Genomic DNA, 20,970 nt, shown 5'->3' on the forward strand with positions numbered 1-20,970 from the left:
AAACAAACCCTACATATGAACCTGCCTTATCCTGGGTCAGACCACCGGTCTATTGAGATCAGTACTGCCTACTCTGATTGGTAACAGCTCTCTAGGATCTCAGATTGTGGTGTTTCACATCACCGACTACCTGATTCTTCCAACTGGAGACACAGCACAGTCCTAAATTGGAAAGACCGTTTATGAGCCTATCTCATAACGGAAAAGCTTGCAGATCAAATAGCTCAAATTGAACAGCAAAAACACAATTCCCATTTCTTGCAGCAATGGTTTCCAGTCTTGGAATATCTAACCAGCAATGAATCCACTAACCAAATATCCCCCCAAATGGGATACTGTCAAAGGCTGGCATATCTTTGACCATAATGTTAGAACTAACTTATTCTTTCTCAGGACATTGTACAGCTGTATATCTGTAAATAGTTTGTAAGAATTGTATATTGCTTTGTTGACATATTTGCAACTATCTTTTAAGGAGACAGGAGCTATATTTCCAAGCGTTCTAAACCTGTTTAATGTTTTCATTTGTTAACGTTTGTAAAACTGACGAATTATTGAATAAAATATATTTTTTTTAAAACACTGGCGACATGGGATTGAACCGGCAGAGTTCTGCTTACAAAGCAAATGTTCTAACACTGAGACACAGTCCCTCCATGTATCATGACAATTATCTCAGCTTCTCAGACCAAAGTTCTGGGTATCCTGAGTGACAGTCCAAAATGACTTTCTCAGAGAATGGCATGATGTATTTCATGGGAGTACAAGAGACAGGACAGCCAGTTTGGTGTAGTGGTTAAGAGAGCGGGACTCTAATCTGGAGAGCTGGGTTTGATTCCCCACTCCTGCACTTGAAGCCAGCTGGGTGACCTTGGGTCAGTCACAGCTGTCTCAGAGCGCTCTAAGCCGCACCCACCTCACAAGGTGTTTTGTTGTGGGGATAATAATAACATACTTTGTAAACTGCTCTGAGTGGGCAGTAAGTTGTCCTGAAGGGCGGTATATAAATCGAATGTTATTATTATATTATTAAGAGGGTGGGTCTGTGCCCTTGTACATGATCACATGTGTGCTCAACTGACAGCCTGTGGCTCTTTGAAGCAATGGGGCTCTTTATGCTCCTGGAGGCAAAAGCTTACTTACGTCACTCCCGTCAACCCGCTCCTGCAATTGCAGATGAAGGCGCTGCCTATGGGATCGCATGACCCTCCGTTACGGCAAGGATTCGGAAAGCAGGCTGTGATCTCTGCCTCGCAGTTTCGGCCTGTGAACTGAGACAGGCAACTGCACTGGTAACCTAAAAAAATCATGGGGGTGGGGGAAGAAGAAAAACATCAGAGATTACGGGTCAACAACACTCTCCAAGAAGGACATTAATTGGCTGGAGGGTTAGCACTGAATATATGTAGAACACCTTTGTGCAGATCTTTATTTCCCTCTAGTGGCTGGCTTTGAAACCTGGCTGGTTTTAAGAATCTTTTTTTTGTGTGTGCTGAAAATCCTGAAAAACATCTTCATATGCATTTATACATAGATTCTGTGGCTGAGAAATGTGATATCTGAATGATCCTACATGAGATTTAGGGATCTTACGCTGACAGCGTCACCAGTGTTGTCTGTGCGGTTTTAAAAGACTGCTGGCAGGGTATTTAAACACAATATAAATGGCAATAAGAGAAGGAACCTCGAGCAGGCTCTCTGGAGGATGGCACAGAAATATCCTAAATAAATAAATATGTTTTCTCAATAAATGAAAGATGCTTTGTTTTAAATGAATCATAGAAACTGTTGCAAAGAATTATCTTCCTGTGGGGTAGTCGCACCTTTTTCTTAGCTGTAGAATGTGCTCTCTGTAACAAGTACGTCTAACTTGTGAATTGCCAAGGAGGAGGCTGTTTTTTTTTCAGGCCAAGGTTGGTAGTTGAAGTAGAAACACGTGGTGCCCCCTTCCCCCCAGCCCCTGTATGCGGCAGTGCTTGGGTTTGGTGGATCACATAAGACCCTGACTCCCTCTACTCCATCTCTGAACAACATGGACTGGAATGTGTGGCAAGCTCAGTGGGAAAGCTTTAGAGCCAAGATGAGGGCTTTTGCACACGCAGAAGTCATTGGCTCAGGATGTAACAGGAAGCCACAATGTGGAACTACACGAAAAATCTTTGCAGGAGCATCAGGTTCACTTGTGCAATCTCTCCTCCCTCCCTCTGTGATACTGAAGCCTGAGATCCATAAACTATTTAACCAGAGAACTCAGGTAAAATCCTGTTTCATTTAACCAACTAAATCCAACAACTGTTTTTGCCTAAAAGGAATCAGTAGCTTCCCTTAGGAAGTGGAGCCAGCCAATAATTTTGCTTCCTACATTGAATTTTAGGGTTAATTCAGACATTTCACAGTTTAAGGGTGTACATCCGATTGGCCTTTGAAAATGTAAAGAGAGAGGAACAACTGAGGACTAATTCAAGTTTCCAGATATCTGTTTTTAACTCATTAGGAAACTTGAAGTGGCTGCAATTTCCACGTCAAAGTATACTCAGTGGCAAACTCAGTATCAGCACAGTGTAATATTTAGAGTGCCGGGTGGAGATCTGGGAGAGCTGAGCTCAAATCCCCACTCTCTGGATGATGTTGGGCCAGCCACACATTCTCAGCCTAACCTAACCTACCTCACAGGGTTGTTGTGCTGACAATACAGGGGAGGAGGAGAGAACGACGCTATAAGCCGCTCTGCATTCCTGCGAGAAAGAAAAGCAGGCTAGGAAAGGTTTGTGACAATTGCGCAGTGTGAACTGAGGGCCCCAACTTCCCTTCCATTGTGGCCGCTGCTGGAACCTGTGCCAGCAAGCACCATCGCCCGCCAGCCTCAACGTTGCGCCGCCATTTGAGAGCATTTGACATGGCTCGATTAATTATAGATGCTCTTTTTTTGTATATGGAGGATCGCTTGGCCTAACAAAATTATTTTTGCCTGGGGGAGGGAGGGGGGAGAAGAAAGAGAGAGAAGCCCTGGCAATGTCACAGCAGATTGCTTTATAGATCGGCTGATGTATCGTTAGGGCCCATTGCTTTAAAATTATGGCACCATAACAATCCTTTATTTACATATACTGCTGAGACAGTGAAAAAAAAAACCCGAGCAAATAGATTTCCTAACGAGAGAGAGCTGAACTATCCCCTCGGGGTGTTTGCCTTCCAATAGCAGCGGCAGCGCATGGAGACCTAAGTAGCTCTGGCGCACCGAACACTGCAGCGAGGCACTCTGACGCGAGCTGTTTATATGCCTCTCCTAATAAAATGGACCCATCATTTGGAGATGAATGTATATAGCCCTTTCCTCCCGGCAGCCAATGTAAATGGCAAATCCCCAACCCTTTTGAGGGAGGGAGGACGGAAGGAAGGGGGAAATTATCCTAAAGTGATTTGTTAGAAAGGTTTCAATTTGCACATCACGCTATTTGCTGAGCGACTGTGTAAAGAGACGCCAGCGAAATCAATAGGAAGAGTAACTGTTTCCCCCTTCCCTTTATTCATGTGGGGAACGCTTGACCTAATTTGTTATACAAAGTCCAAGTTAAAGTTAGGCCCTTGTTTCATCCTCCCTCCCAGAGGGACATAAATAACCTTGTTTAGCAATTTTCTCGAAAGCCTCTTCATCTTTTGAATTATTACCCTTCTTCCTCCTTACCCGTTCTACTCTACAAGCTCTCTTTTCCTAACCTTCCATTTGCAGATAAAGGACTCTTAAACACACAAGTTAGTGCTGACATGCGCCCAGATGCCGCCTATTGGGTCCCCATTGCCCAGTCTGTAGTCTAGACTTGTTTAGTGTGCCAACGTTTTGTTTCATCTGTGCAGGCACCATTTACAGTTTTGCTCTTGATCTCACTTGCAATAAAACAAAAGCAAACTGAGAAGTGGTAAATGTTAACATTTAGGCCACGGAAGGATTCTCGGACCCAAGAGAGGCAGAATTATGAAGATGGTCATGGCTGGAGAGAACGGCTTGGTTCAGGTATCGCACAAAGCTGTGGTTTTTCATGGAACTATGCTTAGTGTGATCGTCTCAGCATGAGCCACTCCACAAACTGTTGTTAGTTTGGAAATGTTGGCCCAGGAGTGGATGTGTGTAAAGTGCTGTCAAGTTGCTGCTGACTTATGGTGACCCCATAAGATTTTCAAGCCAAGAGCCATTCCAGAGGCAGTTTGCCGTTGCCTGCCTCTACCTGGCAACCCTAGACTTTCTTGATGGTCTCCCATCAAACTGCTAACCAGTTTTAAGTGGGTAGTTGTGTTAGTCTGCAGTAGAACAGCAGGTTTTGAGAGACCAGCAAGATTTTCAGGGTATGATTTTTTGAGAGTCAGAGCTCCCTTTTTCTTCAGAAGAAGGGAGCTCTGGCTCTTGAAAGCTTACACTGAAAATCCTGTTGGTCTCTATGGTGCCAGTGGACTCAAATCCTGCTGTTCTCACAGAAGTGCAAGCTGGGATACCAGCTGGGTTTAAGTTCCAACAGGTCTGGAGAAAAAATCCCATCCCTGCAATGCATTTTAATAGGATGTGATTTAGCAGGTCATGTTATTTACCTCCATGGCATGAAAAGCTTTTTAACTGTCCCTTTCCACACACTGAGCCTCTGGGCCAAGCTACAAGTGATGCCTGATACAGGTTGGACACTTGTCAGCTTCCCTCAAGTTTTGATGGGAAATGTAGGCACCCTGGTCTTGCAGCTTGGCTCTCTGACTGCTGTCCAATGGACTTTTCAACTGTCACTTGTCCAACATTCCACCAAGCTGCCTACATTTCCCATCAAAACTTGAGGGAAGCTGACAAGTGTCCAACCTGTGTCAGGCGTCACTTGTAGCTTGGCCCTCAGTTAAAGGGACAGGACATTTTTCTCCAGGTCTGTGGGCAACCCTAGCTGGGTCTCTGTGTAGCACTGAGCTAAGCTGAATCTTGGTTTCACAAACTAACCACAGTTAAAACCACAGTTATCCTCTATATGGCAGCCCTTCAAGTACTTGAAGATGGTTATCATATCACCTCTCAGTCATCTCCACACCAGGCTAAACATTCCGAGCTCCTTCAACCTTTCCTCATAGGACTTGGTCTCCAGACCCCTCACCATCTTCACTGCCTTCCTCTGGACACATTCCAGCTTGTCTATATCTCTCTTAAATTGTGGTGCCGAAAACTGAACACAATACTCTAGATGAGGTCTAACCAGAGCAGAGTAAAGCGATACCATCACTTTGCGTGACCTGAACACTACACTATACTTCTGTTGATACAGCCCAAAACTGCACTTGCTTTTTATGTTTATCACATTTGCCTTTTATGTTTATCCCATTCCCCTCCTCAGGAAAGTACACATCATTCTTTCCTTCTTCAGTCTAGCCTCAGAATAACCCTGTGAGGGAGGCTAGGCAGAGAAGGAATAAATGGCTCAAATTTACACAGCTTCATGGCAGAGTGGGGGCTTGAACCCAGGTCTGCCCAGAACCCAGTACAACACTCTCACCACTTCACCGCATTGATTTTCCAGTGTGATTATTAGTACGACAGAATACAGAAGCAAAAGGTCATTATTGAAATGGCAGCTCTGGTTACATTGATGACTTTGCCTCAGCAATTTACCAGAACTGGCTCGGAATGCCTCTGGTCAGACATTGTGGCAAACCACTCTCTCCTGCCTCCTGGCTATACAGGTGCCTTCCGGCTCCGATTGGAGCATCGCTGCACTAAAGTCTGAAGGACGACTCGTACAGCAAAGGTCGGCAAGCTTGGTACGTGCAACCAGCACGTGAATCTTGCTTACACTGGTTTCCCTTTGCACTCCCAAGCAGTGCAACAGCTAGCTGTGTGAAACGTGGGCTGCGATGCGCTTTTCTGAAACACGTGAAGGTGTACCAAGGGTGTGGCAGAACAAGAGTGTCCTGAGCCCTGCACTGCAAAGAATCTATGGAAGCTGAGAAAAGGGAAAACCGAAAAGAATTGGACTATTATGATTTCAGAGATGTTTTGGGTTTGAGAAAACAGTCTAGATAAGCCACGTGTGTTCTTAGCCAGGGTAGGGCCTTTTATGATAACTGGTATTCCATATGAAGGAGGGAGATACATGGCTGCTGTGATTTCTATGGTTAGGGCAGGCGCATGAGAGTGTGACGGTTCTCAAAACAGCCCTTCTCGACAAGGCTGCCCAGCCACATGGTCAGGGGTACCGCCCTCGTCATCCTCCCAAGGTCCTTCCCTGGGGGCCACCATAAATGTGAAAAGTTTGACCGGCATGATGAGGATTATCAGGAGAGCATATCAGTGCACCCCAGTGAAGACAAATGGGGGGTAAAATGACTAAATGGGTACTTCCGTGGGTTCAAACCAAGAACCGCCATAGGGAGTCACATGATGGTCCTAACCTCTTTCGAAGCCCGGAGCTGGAAGTCTTTCTTCAGAAGATTTCCAGCACCAGAAGCCAAAGACCAAACCCTCTCCAGGGGGAAAAAAAAACCAAATGTTGAATGCAAGATATTCACCACCAGATGGCACGCTTATGCAAGTCCCTCCGTTCTGGCAAGGGCTCCTCTCGCAGGCATCGGGATACAGCACGCAGCCCAGCTTCAACTCCGTCAGGCTGACCACTTCGGCAAAGGTGCTGCGCTTGTTCTGCAGCGGCAGCTCGTTGTTGTTCAAGATGACGGAGTCCAAGCAGCCCTGGAAGCCACTCAAGACCTGCGTCGTCCTCTTGTCTGTCAGGCTGCGGACGTTATCTACTTGCACCTGAGCTCCAAAGTAGACCGAGCTGTCGGTGCTCAGCGTCTGGAAGTACAGGGGGGCTTTGCGCCGTTCCACGTAGCTGTCGTCGAGAGACAGGCTGGTGAAATTCCGATTCAGCTCCAGGAAGACCGAGTGCCAGCTCCCATCGTTAACAGCCCTGCCAGAAATTCCCAGGATGCCTGGGCCAGCACCGCAGTCCAACTGGAACCACAGCTTGCCATCCACAATCTGCAATGGGAAACCAAAACCCTTGAAAGTCAAAACTTGCAACAGAATCCTTGCATTTGTTCCATCCATCGAGCAACACTGCCAGCAACTATACTCATGCATGTACTACTTTTAGCAAGTTTAGCAAGGCCGCCACTGCATTTTACATGTAACTCAACACCAGCCAAGCTTAGAGGTTTTGCATCAATCAGACTGTGTAATAGGCTGCCTGGTATGCATTCACATGTGCCTCTTAATGCAAGAGTAGCTAATCTTAGAAAAGATGAATTCCCACGACGAATGTGAATCATAATGCATTCATCATGTCCATAACATTTGATGAGTTCAATGGACTTCACATAAATCACCTCAGTGATTTTTACAATAGTCCAGTAAAGTACACCATTGTTATCACCATATAGCAGATGTGGGAATCTAAGACTATGAGCCAAGCTACAAGTGAGGAATGACACTTGCCTGGCAAGTAAACAGACTCATGTGTATTCCTCTCTGTTCACTTCCCATTCACTTGCTCTCCACTTGATCAAGTGAATGGCAAGTGAACAGGGAGGATACACGTGGGTCTGTTCACTTGCCAGGCAAGTGTTATTCCTCACTTGTAGCTTGGCTCTGAGAGAGAGAGGTTTACCTACAAACTCACCTGTTCGCGTGTGCGGCGGAGATACGGTTTGAACTAGGATCTCCCGGATCTCATTCTCATAGGGCTAACAAGTTTTCAGAACATCTGACCTCAGTCAGCCATACGGGCTGTTGACTTCACCTTTAGGGGTCAGGGCTGTGGCTCAGTGGTATCGTGTCTGCTTTGCATACTGGAGGGCCCAGTTTCAGTCCTCAGCATCTCCCAGTTAAAAGAAACAGGCAGCGGTATCGAAAATTTCCACCTGAGATCCCGGAGAGCCACCGCCAAGCCGAGCAGATGATACCGACTTTGACAGACCAGTGGCCAGTGACAGACCAGAAGGCAGCTTCATGTGTTCCTCTTGGTTCACAGTAGACCCAGGTCATTTCATATAATGTTTCCCTCTTCCTCACTACAGCTGCTCCTGAGCTTCCTCTTTGCCTGCTTATTGGACTGACTGCTCAGAGGTGGCCTCTGCCTGCCGTGATCCGTGGGATGGCTGACCCATTTTGCTGGGTTCCTCCACTTGACCAGAGAAAGGTGGTGTTACTAACTGCTGACTTCCCCTAGGTCAAATTCATCATGTACTTATACAAAGCAAATCAACAGGTCAAAGAAACTCAACATTCACCGCCTACTCAGGGCCAAGCTACAAGTGACGAATGACACTTGAACGGCAAGTGTATTTCTCCCTGTTCACTCCCAATCCACTTGCTGTTCAAGTGTCATTTGTCACTTGTAGCTTGGCCCTCAGAGCCACTGCTATCACCACCGCTCCAGCATATCAAATTGCTTTCTGGGTCTATGGCAAAAACTTATGTCGAATAGCGAGAACCACAACAGGACTGTACCATTTGCAACTCACCAAGATGAATGCCATGCTGTGGCCTACCGGGAGCTTGACAAGCCCCTGCTGCCCCATTTATTTAATTTCACAACTACTTTGGTTTAGTTCAAATGTTGGATTTTTTTTCCGTTTATCGATGCTTGGGACAAAATTGCAGCTGTCTTTCCCCTAGCCAAAGTAATGTTAACTGCTGGTTTTGATAGGTCGAAAGGGGAAACCTTCATTGCGGTAATTGCTAACAGTAAGCCTGTATCCACCTTGCATTATGTAGTCTTTGCTTATGAGCTTCTGGGTTTGCCTTCAAACAATTATCTGCGAGCCCCTTAAGGTCTGAGCCCAAGAGGAATCTTCTGAAAACTGAGATCCTGCAAAGACCTTGAGTCAGCCCTTTCTAAATTAAGACTGAATGTGCATTGACCCCTTCTCTAATAGCAAAATAAAATAAAATAAAAAAGACCCACAACCTGTAGGGGCTGTTTAAAGCAGGTCTGTAAAACTGAGGTCATATCAAGCCGAACAAAACTCACCAGCCACGTATGTGAGTCACAATTTCCAGAGGAGCAGCCACAGAACAAATAAACAGGGATCAATATGCGTGCTCTATTTTTGCTGGGATTGCAAAAAAATGAGTGCGGGGAAGGGAGATGGTAGTTCAGAGAGACAGGACAGCATGCTTGGCCTACCAATTTATATGCAAAAGCGAACGGAGAGGCGTGAATTTTCAGATATAGTAAGAGGAATTCCTGCGGACAGAATTTTTCGTATAGAGTCTATTTCACTGCATATTATATGCATACAGTTTCCCCCCAAAAATCTATTATATGCTGAAAAGTGCATCATATACATTTCACTGGAGGGATAATATGCTTTTCAGTCTACCCAAATGAAGTGCCAAAGACGCATTTACAAATATAGTTACACAGCATATATATCTCAGAAATAATACTGTGTATGTTAGAGTTAAAATAGGATGTATAGTTCTTTTTATTTCATGCTTTGATTTTTCTTGCTTTTGCTTCTTTCACATTTTCTGTATTTTTTTCCCACTAGTATTTGCAACATAAAGTTAAGGGAAAATGCCCCTATCCAACCTTATTGTTGAAAGTTTATCACTGTTACTCTCAGAACAGTTGTCCTTAATTTCCCATTATATATCACTGGCTGTCACAGTGGCATTGCATTGCATAGGGTCCCACTGGGAGTAGTTTGTAACGCTGTAATGTACAGACGAGGACAGCGGTAGTTACCATCCTGCAACACAGCCATCTTAAACCTAGTCTTTTTGGTTTTTTTGCTGTCTAGTTGAAGCCAACTTATGGTGGCCCCATAGGGGTTTTCAAGGCAAGAGATGAACAGGGGCGTTTGCCATTGCCTGCCCCTGCGTAGCAACCCTAGACTTCCTTGGTGGTCTCCTATTCAAGTACTGACCAGGGCTTAGCTTCCCAAACCTGAGGTGATCTGGCTAGCCTAGTTTATAAACAAAGTTACATCCTTCTAAAGCCATTGAAGTCAGTTCAGGATGTACGAGGGAAGGGCATATTGTAAAAGAAAAAAAAAAGAGGCCTGAGATATCAAGCACAGAAACCAACATCTGTTACATGAGTTCTTCATTTGAAAGATCATACACATTTTGGTGTTTTCCAAAGGTTTCTTTGTGGAGAGGCTGAGCCACAGGTTATGTCTGGGGTGCAGAAGAGGGTCCTGCATCTCATGACTTGTGATACCAGGGCCGATTCCAGACAACTAACGAAATATCGCGTTTTCTCACGCGAGTTTGGCACGACGTCGCGCCAAACTCACGTGAGAAAACGCGGTATTTCGTGTTTTCCCCGTCGCGATCCGGAACATGGCGGCATGCAGCGCCTTCAGGTTAGTTGTCTGGAATCTGCCCAGTTTGAAAAGTAGCTATGCTAAAACTTAGATTCCCGAGGCGAAACATGCTATCTCGATACCTGTGGGCAGCTAGAAAGAGAATCAAGTAAGCAGATAAGGAAACACATCTGATCCATAAAACAGAGCGAGCCCTTCATGTAAAGAATCACATCGGTGGCCATTCTACTCCAAACCCTGCGTGTTTTCTTATTTCCCTTTTCCTTCCCCCATCTCTTCTTTTTGTCCCACGACGAGTAATAGATTGCAAGCCGTTCTGGCTGCCATTCTGTTTACTCATTACAAAGTGTTTAGCAAAATTTTAAGATCTTAAAATAATGAAGTGATGACAATCCTGTGGCAGGTTCAGGTGTGGGAAGCAGGGCCCAGAAAAGACAGCTGGAGACAGACAAAGGAAATAGGGACCATAGACTTCACTACTATGTGCTACTATGTACTATCTGTTGCCTTATGTACTAAGTCAAAAGAGTTTATTGTCTATGGCCATAGGCCATCACAATTCACCAAACACTGACTAATAAACAATTAAGTCCCTTATCACAGTTTATATAGGTTACTAAAATTAATTAAAACAATACAGTATGCCAAACAATTCCAGGGGTCACGAAACAGCCTCATTCAGTACCACCTTATCTTTTGGCTGCGAGTGCAAACTGAGGGCGAAGCTACAAGTGACAAATGACACTTGAACGGCAAGTGTATTTCTCCCTGTTCACTTGCCCTCCACTCAATCCACTTGCTGTTCAAGTGTCATTCGTTACTTGTAGCTTGGCCCTGACTCTATAGGACACATGATTATCAGTGTCAGATAACAAAAACACAATCTTCTCGATTTCAGAGTATGTGTTTGCCTTATGTACTATCTTTTGCTTTAATGTATGATCCTACTGGGTAGTTCTACGTTGTTTAATATGTCAGTTTTAGAATTGCTTATACTTTGTTCCAGGTTTCTGCTGATATTACGTCTTTGCAAATTTGCATTTATATACCCGATTGCATTATTGAAATGTCCTTGTAATTGAATGTACTAATCTCACATTGTGAAATCCACCCTGAGTCTCAGTGAGGAAGGTGGACTATAAAAGACATAAACAAACAAACAAACAAACAAACAAGAACTTTCAAGGTAATTTGGTGAAGGTAGTATGCGTTGTTTCCACTCTCGTTCCCACATTAATCATTTTGTTTGGAATGACCATTTGTCCATGCAGTTGCATACTGAGGATATCAATTATGTCACTGTTAAACTAAATCAACTCTGTATTTCCCATGTTTCCTCCTGTCTTTTTCAGAGCTGGTTTGTGGCAATAGTTTTAGTTCTGAACTGAACGGCTGTGCTAGCCTTTCTACTACGGACTGGCAAAAACGTTACCAATACTACTGGCAGCAGGAGTGTTGGTGATGCGGCTTGTCATGTCCCACAATTTCCTAACTGTGCTGACATTTTAAAATGTCCTGCTGTGCATCTTCTCCCATTATTTTTAGACAGTCACTGCAAAAGGAAACGAGATCAGGAAGTGTTTAATTAAAAGGACATTTATAGTAAGCGGGGGGAGCATGAACTTGTTTTGCTTGCAAGCGTGGAACTTTTTAATTATTATTTTCTGTTCCGCTTGAGCGCAACAGTGTAATTGTGCTCCAAGAAAGGATTAATTAAATAGCCAATACATGAAAAGTAGGGGGGAAATAGGAATTAGTAATTTTTTTTCTTTGCATGTATAAGAGAAGTGATCCCTAAGGAGGGGGAAGCGTGCAACTGGGGACCACAGCTCCCATCCACTGGGGCACAGAGTGGACAAGTAGGGCAAGGCATCTAGGCAGTACTGACAACTCCTACTCTAGAGGAAGTCAGGCTGCTGAACTGGCTGATTCTTGGTAGCCCCAAGTAGCAATGTGTGAGATCTCAAATGGGGGATTTGTCCAGCTAAAGTTCTAGTAACTCTGCTTAGGATTTCACTGTTAGTCTGGAGAGGAAGAAAGACATAAATATTTGATGTGGATATCATTCTTGGAGTGCGTCTGCACGGAGGGAATTTTCCATATGTTAAATTCTACCTGTGTTCCAGAGACCCTTTCCACTATCCCCAGTGTAAATTGCCATTTAATTAACAATATCAGATCTCATTTCCTTCTTCATTGTAATTACTGGGGCACAACACTGAAGCATGGTTAGGATCGGACAACTGATGTGTCAGAAAGATTTGGTTAGCCAACTGGTCAAATATTAGTTAATATTAGTTAGTATTTTGAAAGCACTCACTTCAACCGAGAACGGCACCAGATTTGATATTGAGGCTAATTACAAAAACAAATTAGTTAATTGCTGCAACCCCACCCTTTAAAATATAATGAATTGTTACAAGTTGTAACAATGTTAGGTGTGGTTTCTATAAATGTGAACGATTCACTGAGCAGTTCTTTTTGGCTGGTATCCTAGAATACTAGGTTCAGCTAATGTCACAAAATAATAAAAGGAGAAAGAAATGAAAACAGACAGAAAACAAAGGAAATTCAAAAATACATGTCTGCATGGGGATGTCTGTAGTTACAGCATGTGGCCCAGAAAAGAGGCTCTGGGTCATAGATCCAGAGGAGTTAGCCATGTTAGTCTGTAGTAGCAAAATAGTAAAGAGTCCAGTAGCACCTTTAAGACTAACCAACTTTACTGTAGCATAAGCTTTCGAGAACCACAGTTCTCTTCATCAGATGCATCAGACGAAGAGAACTGTGGTTCTCGAAAGCTTATGCTACAGTAAAGTTGGTTAGTCTTAAAGGTGCTACTGGACTCTTTACTCTGATGAACCGATAGTTCTGCCCCGATTGTGGTGCAGCTAACGGGCACACTTTCTCCTGTCTTTCTTAATTCATGGCATCCTAATGAATGAAATAAAAATATGTATCTACACAGTGGACTCTTTTCCTTTGGGAATCTTTGACAGAGGTGATTTTCACACACGGACAGACTTGTGTGTTTTCCCCGCTGCTGCTTTTGCGCCATTGCAACAAAGGAGCAGTGGCAGATTTCCCTGTAGTTTCTCTGCTTCATTCCCCCTGGCAGCAGCCCCCCCCCCCCGACACTGGAGCTGTTTTAGGTTTGTTTGTTTTTTTAATTCAGTAATGGAATATTGTTGTATTGTCGCAATATTATGACAATTTGTGTTCTCTGAATTCCCTGAGATACATCTATCTCTGCGACAAAAGGGGCTACTTAGATTTTTAAAAAAATGAAAACTGAGAACTTAGAGAACATCACATGTATGTTGTTTAGAATGCTGGACTTGGACTGGACGGTACCAGTCTTATGTAGTGGTTACAGTGTTGGACTAGGATTTGGGAGATCCAGGTTCGAATCCCCGCTTTGCCATGGAAGATTGCTGGGCGCTTGTGGGCCAGTCATACCCTTTCAGCCTAACCTACCTCAGAGAATTGTTGTGAGAAAAGGTGGAAGAGAGGAGGCTGATGTAAGCCTCTTTGGGTCCCCACTGGGGAGAAAGACAGAATATAAATGAACTAAAATAAATGAAAGAAATAAAAACAAAATTAAATCACCAGTTTTTGTAAAAACGAGGGGAGAAAATGGCAGTTATGGGGACAGAGGCAGGGGAAATGGCTACCATGTGAGAGGAACCAGGAAAATCTGAATTTTTCCACAATAGAGAGCAGCGATTGCTGCCGTCTTTCCCAAAATCTTGCAGCAAAGCAAGTTTGGGAAAGATCGGAGAGGAGCTGGGGAAAACCCACGATGTGCACGAATGCCCCATTATGCTGTGGATGGGGAAGCTGGCAGGGGGCATTTCCGAACAGCTTCTAACTGCCCCTCTCTATTCATTACATAATTTTGGTGCCAGGATTTTTGGGGAACCCTGGGGCAAGGGCTGGCACCAGAGATAAATACGTAATGTACATAAAACCTCATCAAACTGACCATGCAGGAGGCTAGGTGGAAAGCTCTAAGGGGTTACACAAATTGGCACGCTTTGATTGCTTCACCAAATAAGCAAAATGAGATGAATGGGCATCATACATCATTTCAGAATATTAGCCTAGCTAAGGTGCTTGGCTATCTTCCATTTCTGCATATCGACGCTGGCAATAAAACGAGCAAATGGTCCTCTGGGGACCTCATGGGATTGCAAAGTCCATCTGCAGTCACAGCCCATGAATACAAAATGGTGCCTACCCATCCATCGAGGGGAATATTTAGTTAGTGGGATTACATTTCAGGTTCATTTGAGCAAAAATGGTACATTTAATTAAAATATTACTTTCCCCGTTTCCTGTCACACCTGGGATCTCATCCAAAGCTCCTCGTTGCTTGAAGCGATGGAAGTTTCAGGCAAGTCTTGACTGAGGAAACATATGGCCAGCCCGCACAAATGGGAACTGTGTTTTACTGAATAAAGCCACACACACATACTGCCAAATGCTGCCATGGGTAAAGGTAGAGTTCTAGAGACGTTTTTAATTCCTCAAGTAGATATTTCCTGATCTCCATTTGAAATTAGAGGCTCCTGTCACCTTGAACTGAATGAGGGAGATCAAGACTTCTGAGCGAGAGGTCAGGGGCGGCTTTCATGGATGTTCCCAGCAAGAGAATCACAGAAGTCACACTTCTCTTACTCGCTCGTCATGATGTCTATTTCGACCCTAAGAGCTAAAACAGATGCGCTGAAGTGGCGTATCCACTGCTGGGTCATCTTATTTCAGGATGAAGGTGGGAGAAGTCTGAATGCTCGCACGCAAACACACGCACATATTAGGAAGAAAGGTTTCCCCTGATATGCTTAGTTTTGTACCTGAAAGAATATTTCAGGTGAAGGAGAGAACTTTCAGATATTTGATACATCTGATACTCACTTGAAATGATAAAAGCCCAGCAATGGATGCACTGCCTAGACAGCCGCTATACTTACAAGAACTAAGGTATGAGGGGCAGCATTTAACAGTAGGAGACCCAGGTTCGAGTCCCAATTCAGAGCTAAGCTACAGGTGACGCCTGACACAGGTTGGACACTTGTCAGCTTCCCTCAAGTTTTGATGGGAAATGTAGGCATCCTGGTCTTGCAGCTGTAATGGAGAGCCAAACTGTAAAACCAGGACGCCTACATTTCCCATCAAAACTTGAGAGAAGCTGACAAGTGTCCAACCGGTGTCAGGCGTCTCCTGTAGCTTAGCTCTCAGTAATGAAACTTACAGGGTAACCTGGGGTCACACTGTCTCTCAGCCTAATTTGCCTCACAGGATAGCTATGAAGGCAAAATGGAGATGGGGAGAGCCGTGTACGTCATTCCGAGCTGTGTGGAGGGACCAATCAAGACCACAATGGTAAGAATGAAAGGGTTAACTCCTCCTCTCCCCTTTCCCCATGCTGTTTTCCCAATGTAAATCACTCCCAGAGGCTAGGGACGCCTCAACAGCGAAACAGTTTGGTGTAGTGGTTAAGAGTGGCAGGACTCTAATATGGAGAACTGGGTTTGATTCCCCAATCTTCTGCTTGAAGCCAGCTGGGTGACCTTGGGTCAGTCACAGCTCCCTCAGAGCTCTCTCAGCTATGATGGAAGTGAATTCAGTGGACTAGAATATTTTCATGTGCCTTTCCAGGGCTTTTTTTCTGGGAAAAGAGGTGGTGGAACTCAGTGGTGGGACTCAGGACCGCACAATGACGTCACTTTGGGTCAGCTGGAACAAGGGGGGAGTTTTTTAAAGTTTAAATTGCTCTCGGCAAAAATGGTTACATGGCCGGTGGCCCCGCCCCCTGATCTCCAGACAGAGGGGAGTTTTGATTGCCCTCCGCGCTGCTCGGCGGCATGGAGGGCAATCTACACTCCCCTCTGTCTGGAGATCAGGGGGCGGGGCCACCAGCCATGTGACCATTTTCTCTGAGGGCAACCCACTGAGTTCCACCACCTCTTTTTCCAGGAAAAAAGCCCTGCTTATAAGCAATAAAGGCCTATGTTTATTCCCTTATTGGACTCCAGCATATTCTCCTTTACTAATTGAGCTAAAAAAAGATAAGGTACAGAATTTTGTGCAACAGCTACCACCCACCTCACAAGGTGATTATTGTGAGGATAATAATGACACACTTTGTAAACCACTCTGAGTGGGCATTTCTTGAGGGGCAGTATATAAATCGAATGTTGTTGTTGTTGTTGTTATGTTATTAAAACATATGAGTACCCCCTAGCACTACACTCCTAATCCAATTTGTCTCTCCTCAAAGTTGCTATCAAAAGATTAAAATTATGATAGATTGGATCATAATTCTCCGATGTCTTGTCTAAAACCCACAGGGACTCCATTCATGATCAATTTTATACTTGTCAGTTGCCAGTACGTAACTTGGTGCCTCAGACTTGGCCCCCTAACATGGCTCCCAGTGACTCCTGGGTCTGATGCTTTCTTGTTGAGGACCACTCATCCTTCAGAGAGCTTACATTGATGTACATATTTCCTAGGAGGAAGTGCCAATGAATTCTTGGATCATGCCATAAAGCTGCCAAGCAATTCAATTGTGCAGCCTGGCATGTCATTAGAATCCTTCCACAGGAAGGATTTTGCCGTGGAATACATGGGGGAGCCCTGCTCATTTCAAAAACACCCCAGAAGAAAATTTCTCTGCACAAGGAAAGCTAGCATGTCAGGGATGTACTTTCTAAGCAAGCCCTCTCCTTGATATGTTAAAGAGAATGATATTTTGCGTATCATGCTAGCAAATCCTAAATCCACACTTAAAACATTTTTGAGCGCTGCAAGATTAGCATATTTCCTATTCAACAGAAGGTCTAACTCTATTCAATTATTGGATTAACTTATTGTTTATGGCTGATAACAGACTTCCAAAAATCAGTTTATTAGAGCAGAGCCAATTTAGTTTGAAAATCACTGCTGTAACAGAGTTAGGAAGAGGAACCAACCATACTTTTTTTTGCGCTGGATTGTTTTTTTAATTCCAGGGCAGCCACAGCCAAGGTTTAATGCAAAAGAAGGGTAATAGATGTTTACTTACTGCTTCTTCTGGCCAATTTCAAAGCTGGCCCTTGGCATGCCAAGTTTAAGTCAAGAGGTGGGTCTGAGAACTGACATCACTGGCTTCGCACCATGTAATTAACTTGCCCTTCTTAGATTTAACATAATACCTTCCGCAGTTCTTGAGGGAAGCTTTCAAAATATACCCTATGATTTAAGATTTAGTATTTGTAATTCTGGAGCAGCTGGGGAGATCTGTCATATTTGTTTTATGGCCCTGCTCTTGTGCATGTCCCGAAAAAAATTCCTTCTCTTATGCTAAAGAAAGTGATTACTGACCTGTATTTCACAAAGTAGATCGCTTACAGAATAATGATGATAAGTTAGGGACCCATAAGGAACCACAGGGCAGGGAGGTAACCAGTTGGGAAATTTCGTCCTGACCCACAGCTTCTCCCCCAGGATCCAATAAACTCTTACAAACTTGAACAGGCCAATTTCCACTTCTTTTTTCCTTTTTTCTTTAACTGGTGATCAACTGTCTTCAACATTCCTGGCCTACTCTACAGACTTCTGAGCATGCTAACTCCTAACCAGAATAGAGCGTGCTTTAAAAAGAAGTTATAAAAGAATATTTATTTCTGTATTTCTGCCTGGGGAGTCTTCCAAGTACGCAGACACCAATATGCCGTCTGCGACTGGCTCCAGTTGCTGCCTTATTGATAAGCACAAACTTTGTTATTAGAAGGAAATACATGAACAACTGTGTCTGGCAAACAACGTCCTCTTTTACCCACCCTGCTTACAAGTATGTCAACATTACAATGAAATTTTTGGTTTCATCCAGCAGGGCTCTTGCATTTTTCATAGGAAAAAAGACAACGAAGGAGAGGCAAGTTTATAAAATTATGCAAAATGTGGAGGAAGTGAAGAGATTATAACTTTTCTTCCTCTCCCATAATACTAGGAATCAAGGGCATCTAATTATACAAAAGGGCTATAGGATGGACCAAAGAAAGTATTTCTTAATACAATGCAGAATTATGAGATTTGTTGCCACATAACATGGTGATGGCCGACACTGTAGATGATGTAAAAAAAGAATTAGACAAATTCATGGAGCGGCCCATCTACGGCAATTAGTCAAGATGGCTTAATAGAACCTTCATGTTCAGTGGCAGTGTATCTCTGAAGACCCGTTGCTAGGTCAAAAGTAGGGGAAGGCCTAACCTGTTGTGCCTTGCTTGTGGGCTTTCTGGAGCTTGGCTGCTGTGGGAACTAGGATGCTGAACTAGACAAACCTTTGTGTGAGTTTTCTAATGTTCTTACAGGGTTTGCACAGGTGTAGCAGGACCCTTGGCACAGCCAAGTTTTCAGTGTGTACGGCTCACCCCACCTAGCAAGATCCAGCAGAGATTGATGGATTTACTCAATTCAAACGGACGCCGAAGGGGTGTATGCTATTTTAGTACTTCTCTTGATGAGCCTGCTCCCACACTTGGCATTCAAACCTATCATTGGGAATATCCATATCAGCTTGTGTGGACACTGACCTCTGCTTCCAAGGGCTTCACATTCCCCTTTTAAAAAATTTTGAGCTGCAACGGGAAGTTTTCTCGCGCAGTACCAACATAAGAAATCACTCTATGCCTGGGATGGCTTGTTAAGGGTAAGAACTGTGTGTTAGCAGCAGTTTTTGAAAAACCCGTTGCCTTTGTTTCAGTTTGAAGCGTACGACAACAAGGCGCTTCCAAATCAGTGATCCACCAGGTAGTACCGTAGCACGTGCTCCTCATTACATCTGAGTCAGCTCTGACAAATGTCAGAAATGGCTGCAATTAGGCTGGATTTCTTTATACTGGTAAATATATCAAAATCTAGTTTTTGTTTTGATATATCCTGTGCAACTGTAATATCTTGTGCTATTATGTGTCCTCCGAATGCTGGGAGTGCAGCAAAAGAAAAGTAAAACTAAAAGAAGCAGCCTCTCTTTTTCCTTTTGAGGGTCTGCAACAATGTGTGTGTGTGGGGGGCGGGGTGGGGGTTCTGTTCAATAATTGGGGTTGCCAATTCCAGGAGGGGAAATTCCTGGAGATTTGGGGGTGAAACCTGGGGAGGTGGGATTTGGGGAAGGGAGAGACCTTAGCAGGGTATAATGCCACAAAGTCCACCCTCCAAAGCAGCCTTTTTCTCCAGGGCAACTGATCTCTGTGGTCTGGAGACTGGTTGTAATTCTAGGAGCTCTCCAGGCCCTACCTGGGGACTGGCAACCTTATCAGTAATGGAAACTGCACGCCACCATGGGAGGGGGGTTAAATACCCACCCCGCTGCAGAGCCCCAATCTGAATCCAAGGCCCTACGTACTTTTTTAAAGCATTTAAAAGGGGATCCATACACAAATCTCTTAGTATCTAGTACATTCTGATTTTCACTCTGCTCCCAATTGTCAGTGCCCAGCCTGGGTACTTCCTGAGATATGAATTAATGCAAGCTGTTTTAAAGATCTGCATCTCTGCCTTGCCCCCTCCCCCCATCAGTCCTTTCTGAACCTGGGGAAGTTGCTGTTCCTGTGGTTGAGGGACCAGGTGGACTAAAGAGAGGGAAGGTGCTGAAACTGCCACTCCTACTTCTTCCTCAGGGAAGACAGAACAGGGAACCCTCGATAAGGGTCTTAAAAGGTTGATGAGTTCATTTAGGAAAAGGGCGGCATTCTCCAGTGGAGTCATTTTCAAACACGTGACTTCCTTAAAAGTTTATCTGGTGCTTTGTTGAGTGACAACGGTGCCTCGCCAACCACTACAAGGTGTCCTACAAGGTGCCTTGCCAACTACTACCAGCCTTCCCCTGGAATGTGTGGATATGCTGGGTGTGTTTTAGCCCACCTTCTCCATGGGGCAACAGTGAGGTCTGAAGGCCCTGGGTGGGGCTGCACATGAACTGCACGTGTGTGTGTGTGTGTACATGCTAGAACATGACTCAGAATCCTTCACAACATGACCGTCTTCCATGATAGTTCTAAAGCAGCAGTTCCTCAGTGGACAAGACACTGTGCAAAAGCTTCACTAATAAATGAAAAGGTAGGACCGTATGAGGCTAGTCCCCCACTCCTGAATTCAAGGATCTATGGTTAGGCAGGCCTTTGGGGCTAACATATTCCCTATTTTTAGGGTGACAACAGACCAGGGCTTTTTATCAGCTGGAACGCGGTAGAACAGAGTTCCGGAACCTCTTGAAAATGGTCACATGGGCTGGTGGCCCCGTCCCCTGATCTCCAGACAGAGGGGAGTTGAGATTGCCCTCCGAGGGCAATCTCAACTCTCCTCCGTCTGGAGATCAGGGGGCGGGGCCACCAGCCCATGTGACCATTTTCTCCTAGGGCAAATCCACTGAGTTCCACCACCTCTTTCCCCAGAAAAAAAGCCCTGCAACAGACACAAGAGTCTACTACAAACCTTTTTATCCAAAAGCTGTCTAAGTAGACACTGCCAGCATGTAAGTTGCCTGGTCTTCCTATTGCACATAACACCCACAAGGAACTTACTTTAATAGAAATACTGCTAACAGGGACAATGAAATCCTTCCCTCATTGTTGCTGAAACTGCGGTTTCTTTCCTCATTATCCTCCGGAAGAGGCCTGCTTTACTTTC

At 44.5% G+C, this 20,970-nt stretch overlaps 1 protein-coding gene across 2 annotated transcripts in view; it reads right to left on the reverse strand.

The window, feature by feature from the left end:
- Positions 1–20,970, reverse strand: part of FAT3 (FAT atypical cadherin 3) — a 457,110-nt gene that overhangs the window by 14,215 nt on the left and 421,925 nt on the right. For both annotated transcript variants that reach the window (XM_054973889.1, XM_054973888.1), the window contains 2 exons: positions 6,529–6,997; positions 1,144–1,297 (listed from right to left, as the gene is read on the reverse strand). In XM_054973889.1, coding sequence (XP_054829864.1) covers positions 1,144–1,297; positions 6,529–6,997 — 623 coding nt within the window. The remainder of the gene's footprint in view (positions 1–1,143; positions 1,298–6,528; positions 6,998–20,970) is intronic.

The sequence above is a fragment of the Eublepharis macularius genome, chromosome 3 (assembly GCF_028583425.1).
Source record: "Eublepharis macularius isolate TG4126 chromosome 3, MPM_Emac_v1.0, whole genome shotgun sequence".
NCBI classification, from domain to species: Eukaryota; Metazoa; Chordata; class Lepidosauria; order Squamata; family Eublepharidae; genus Eublepharis; species Eublepharis macularius.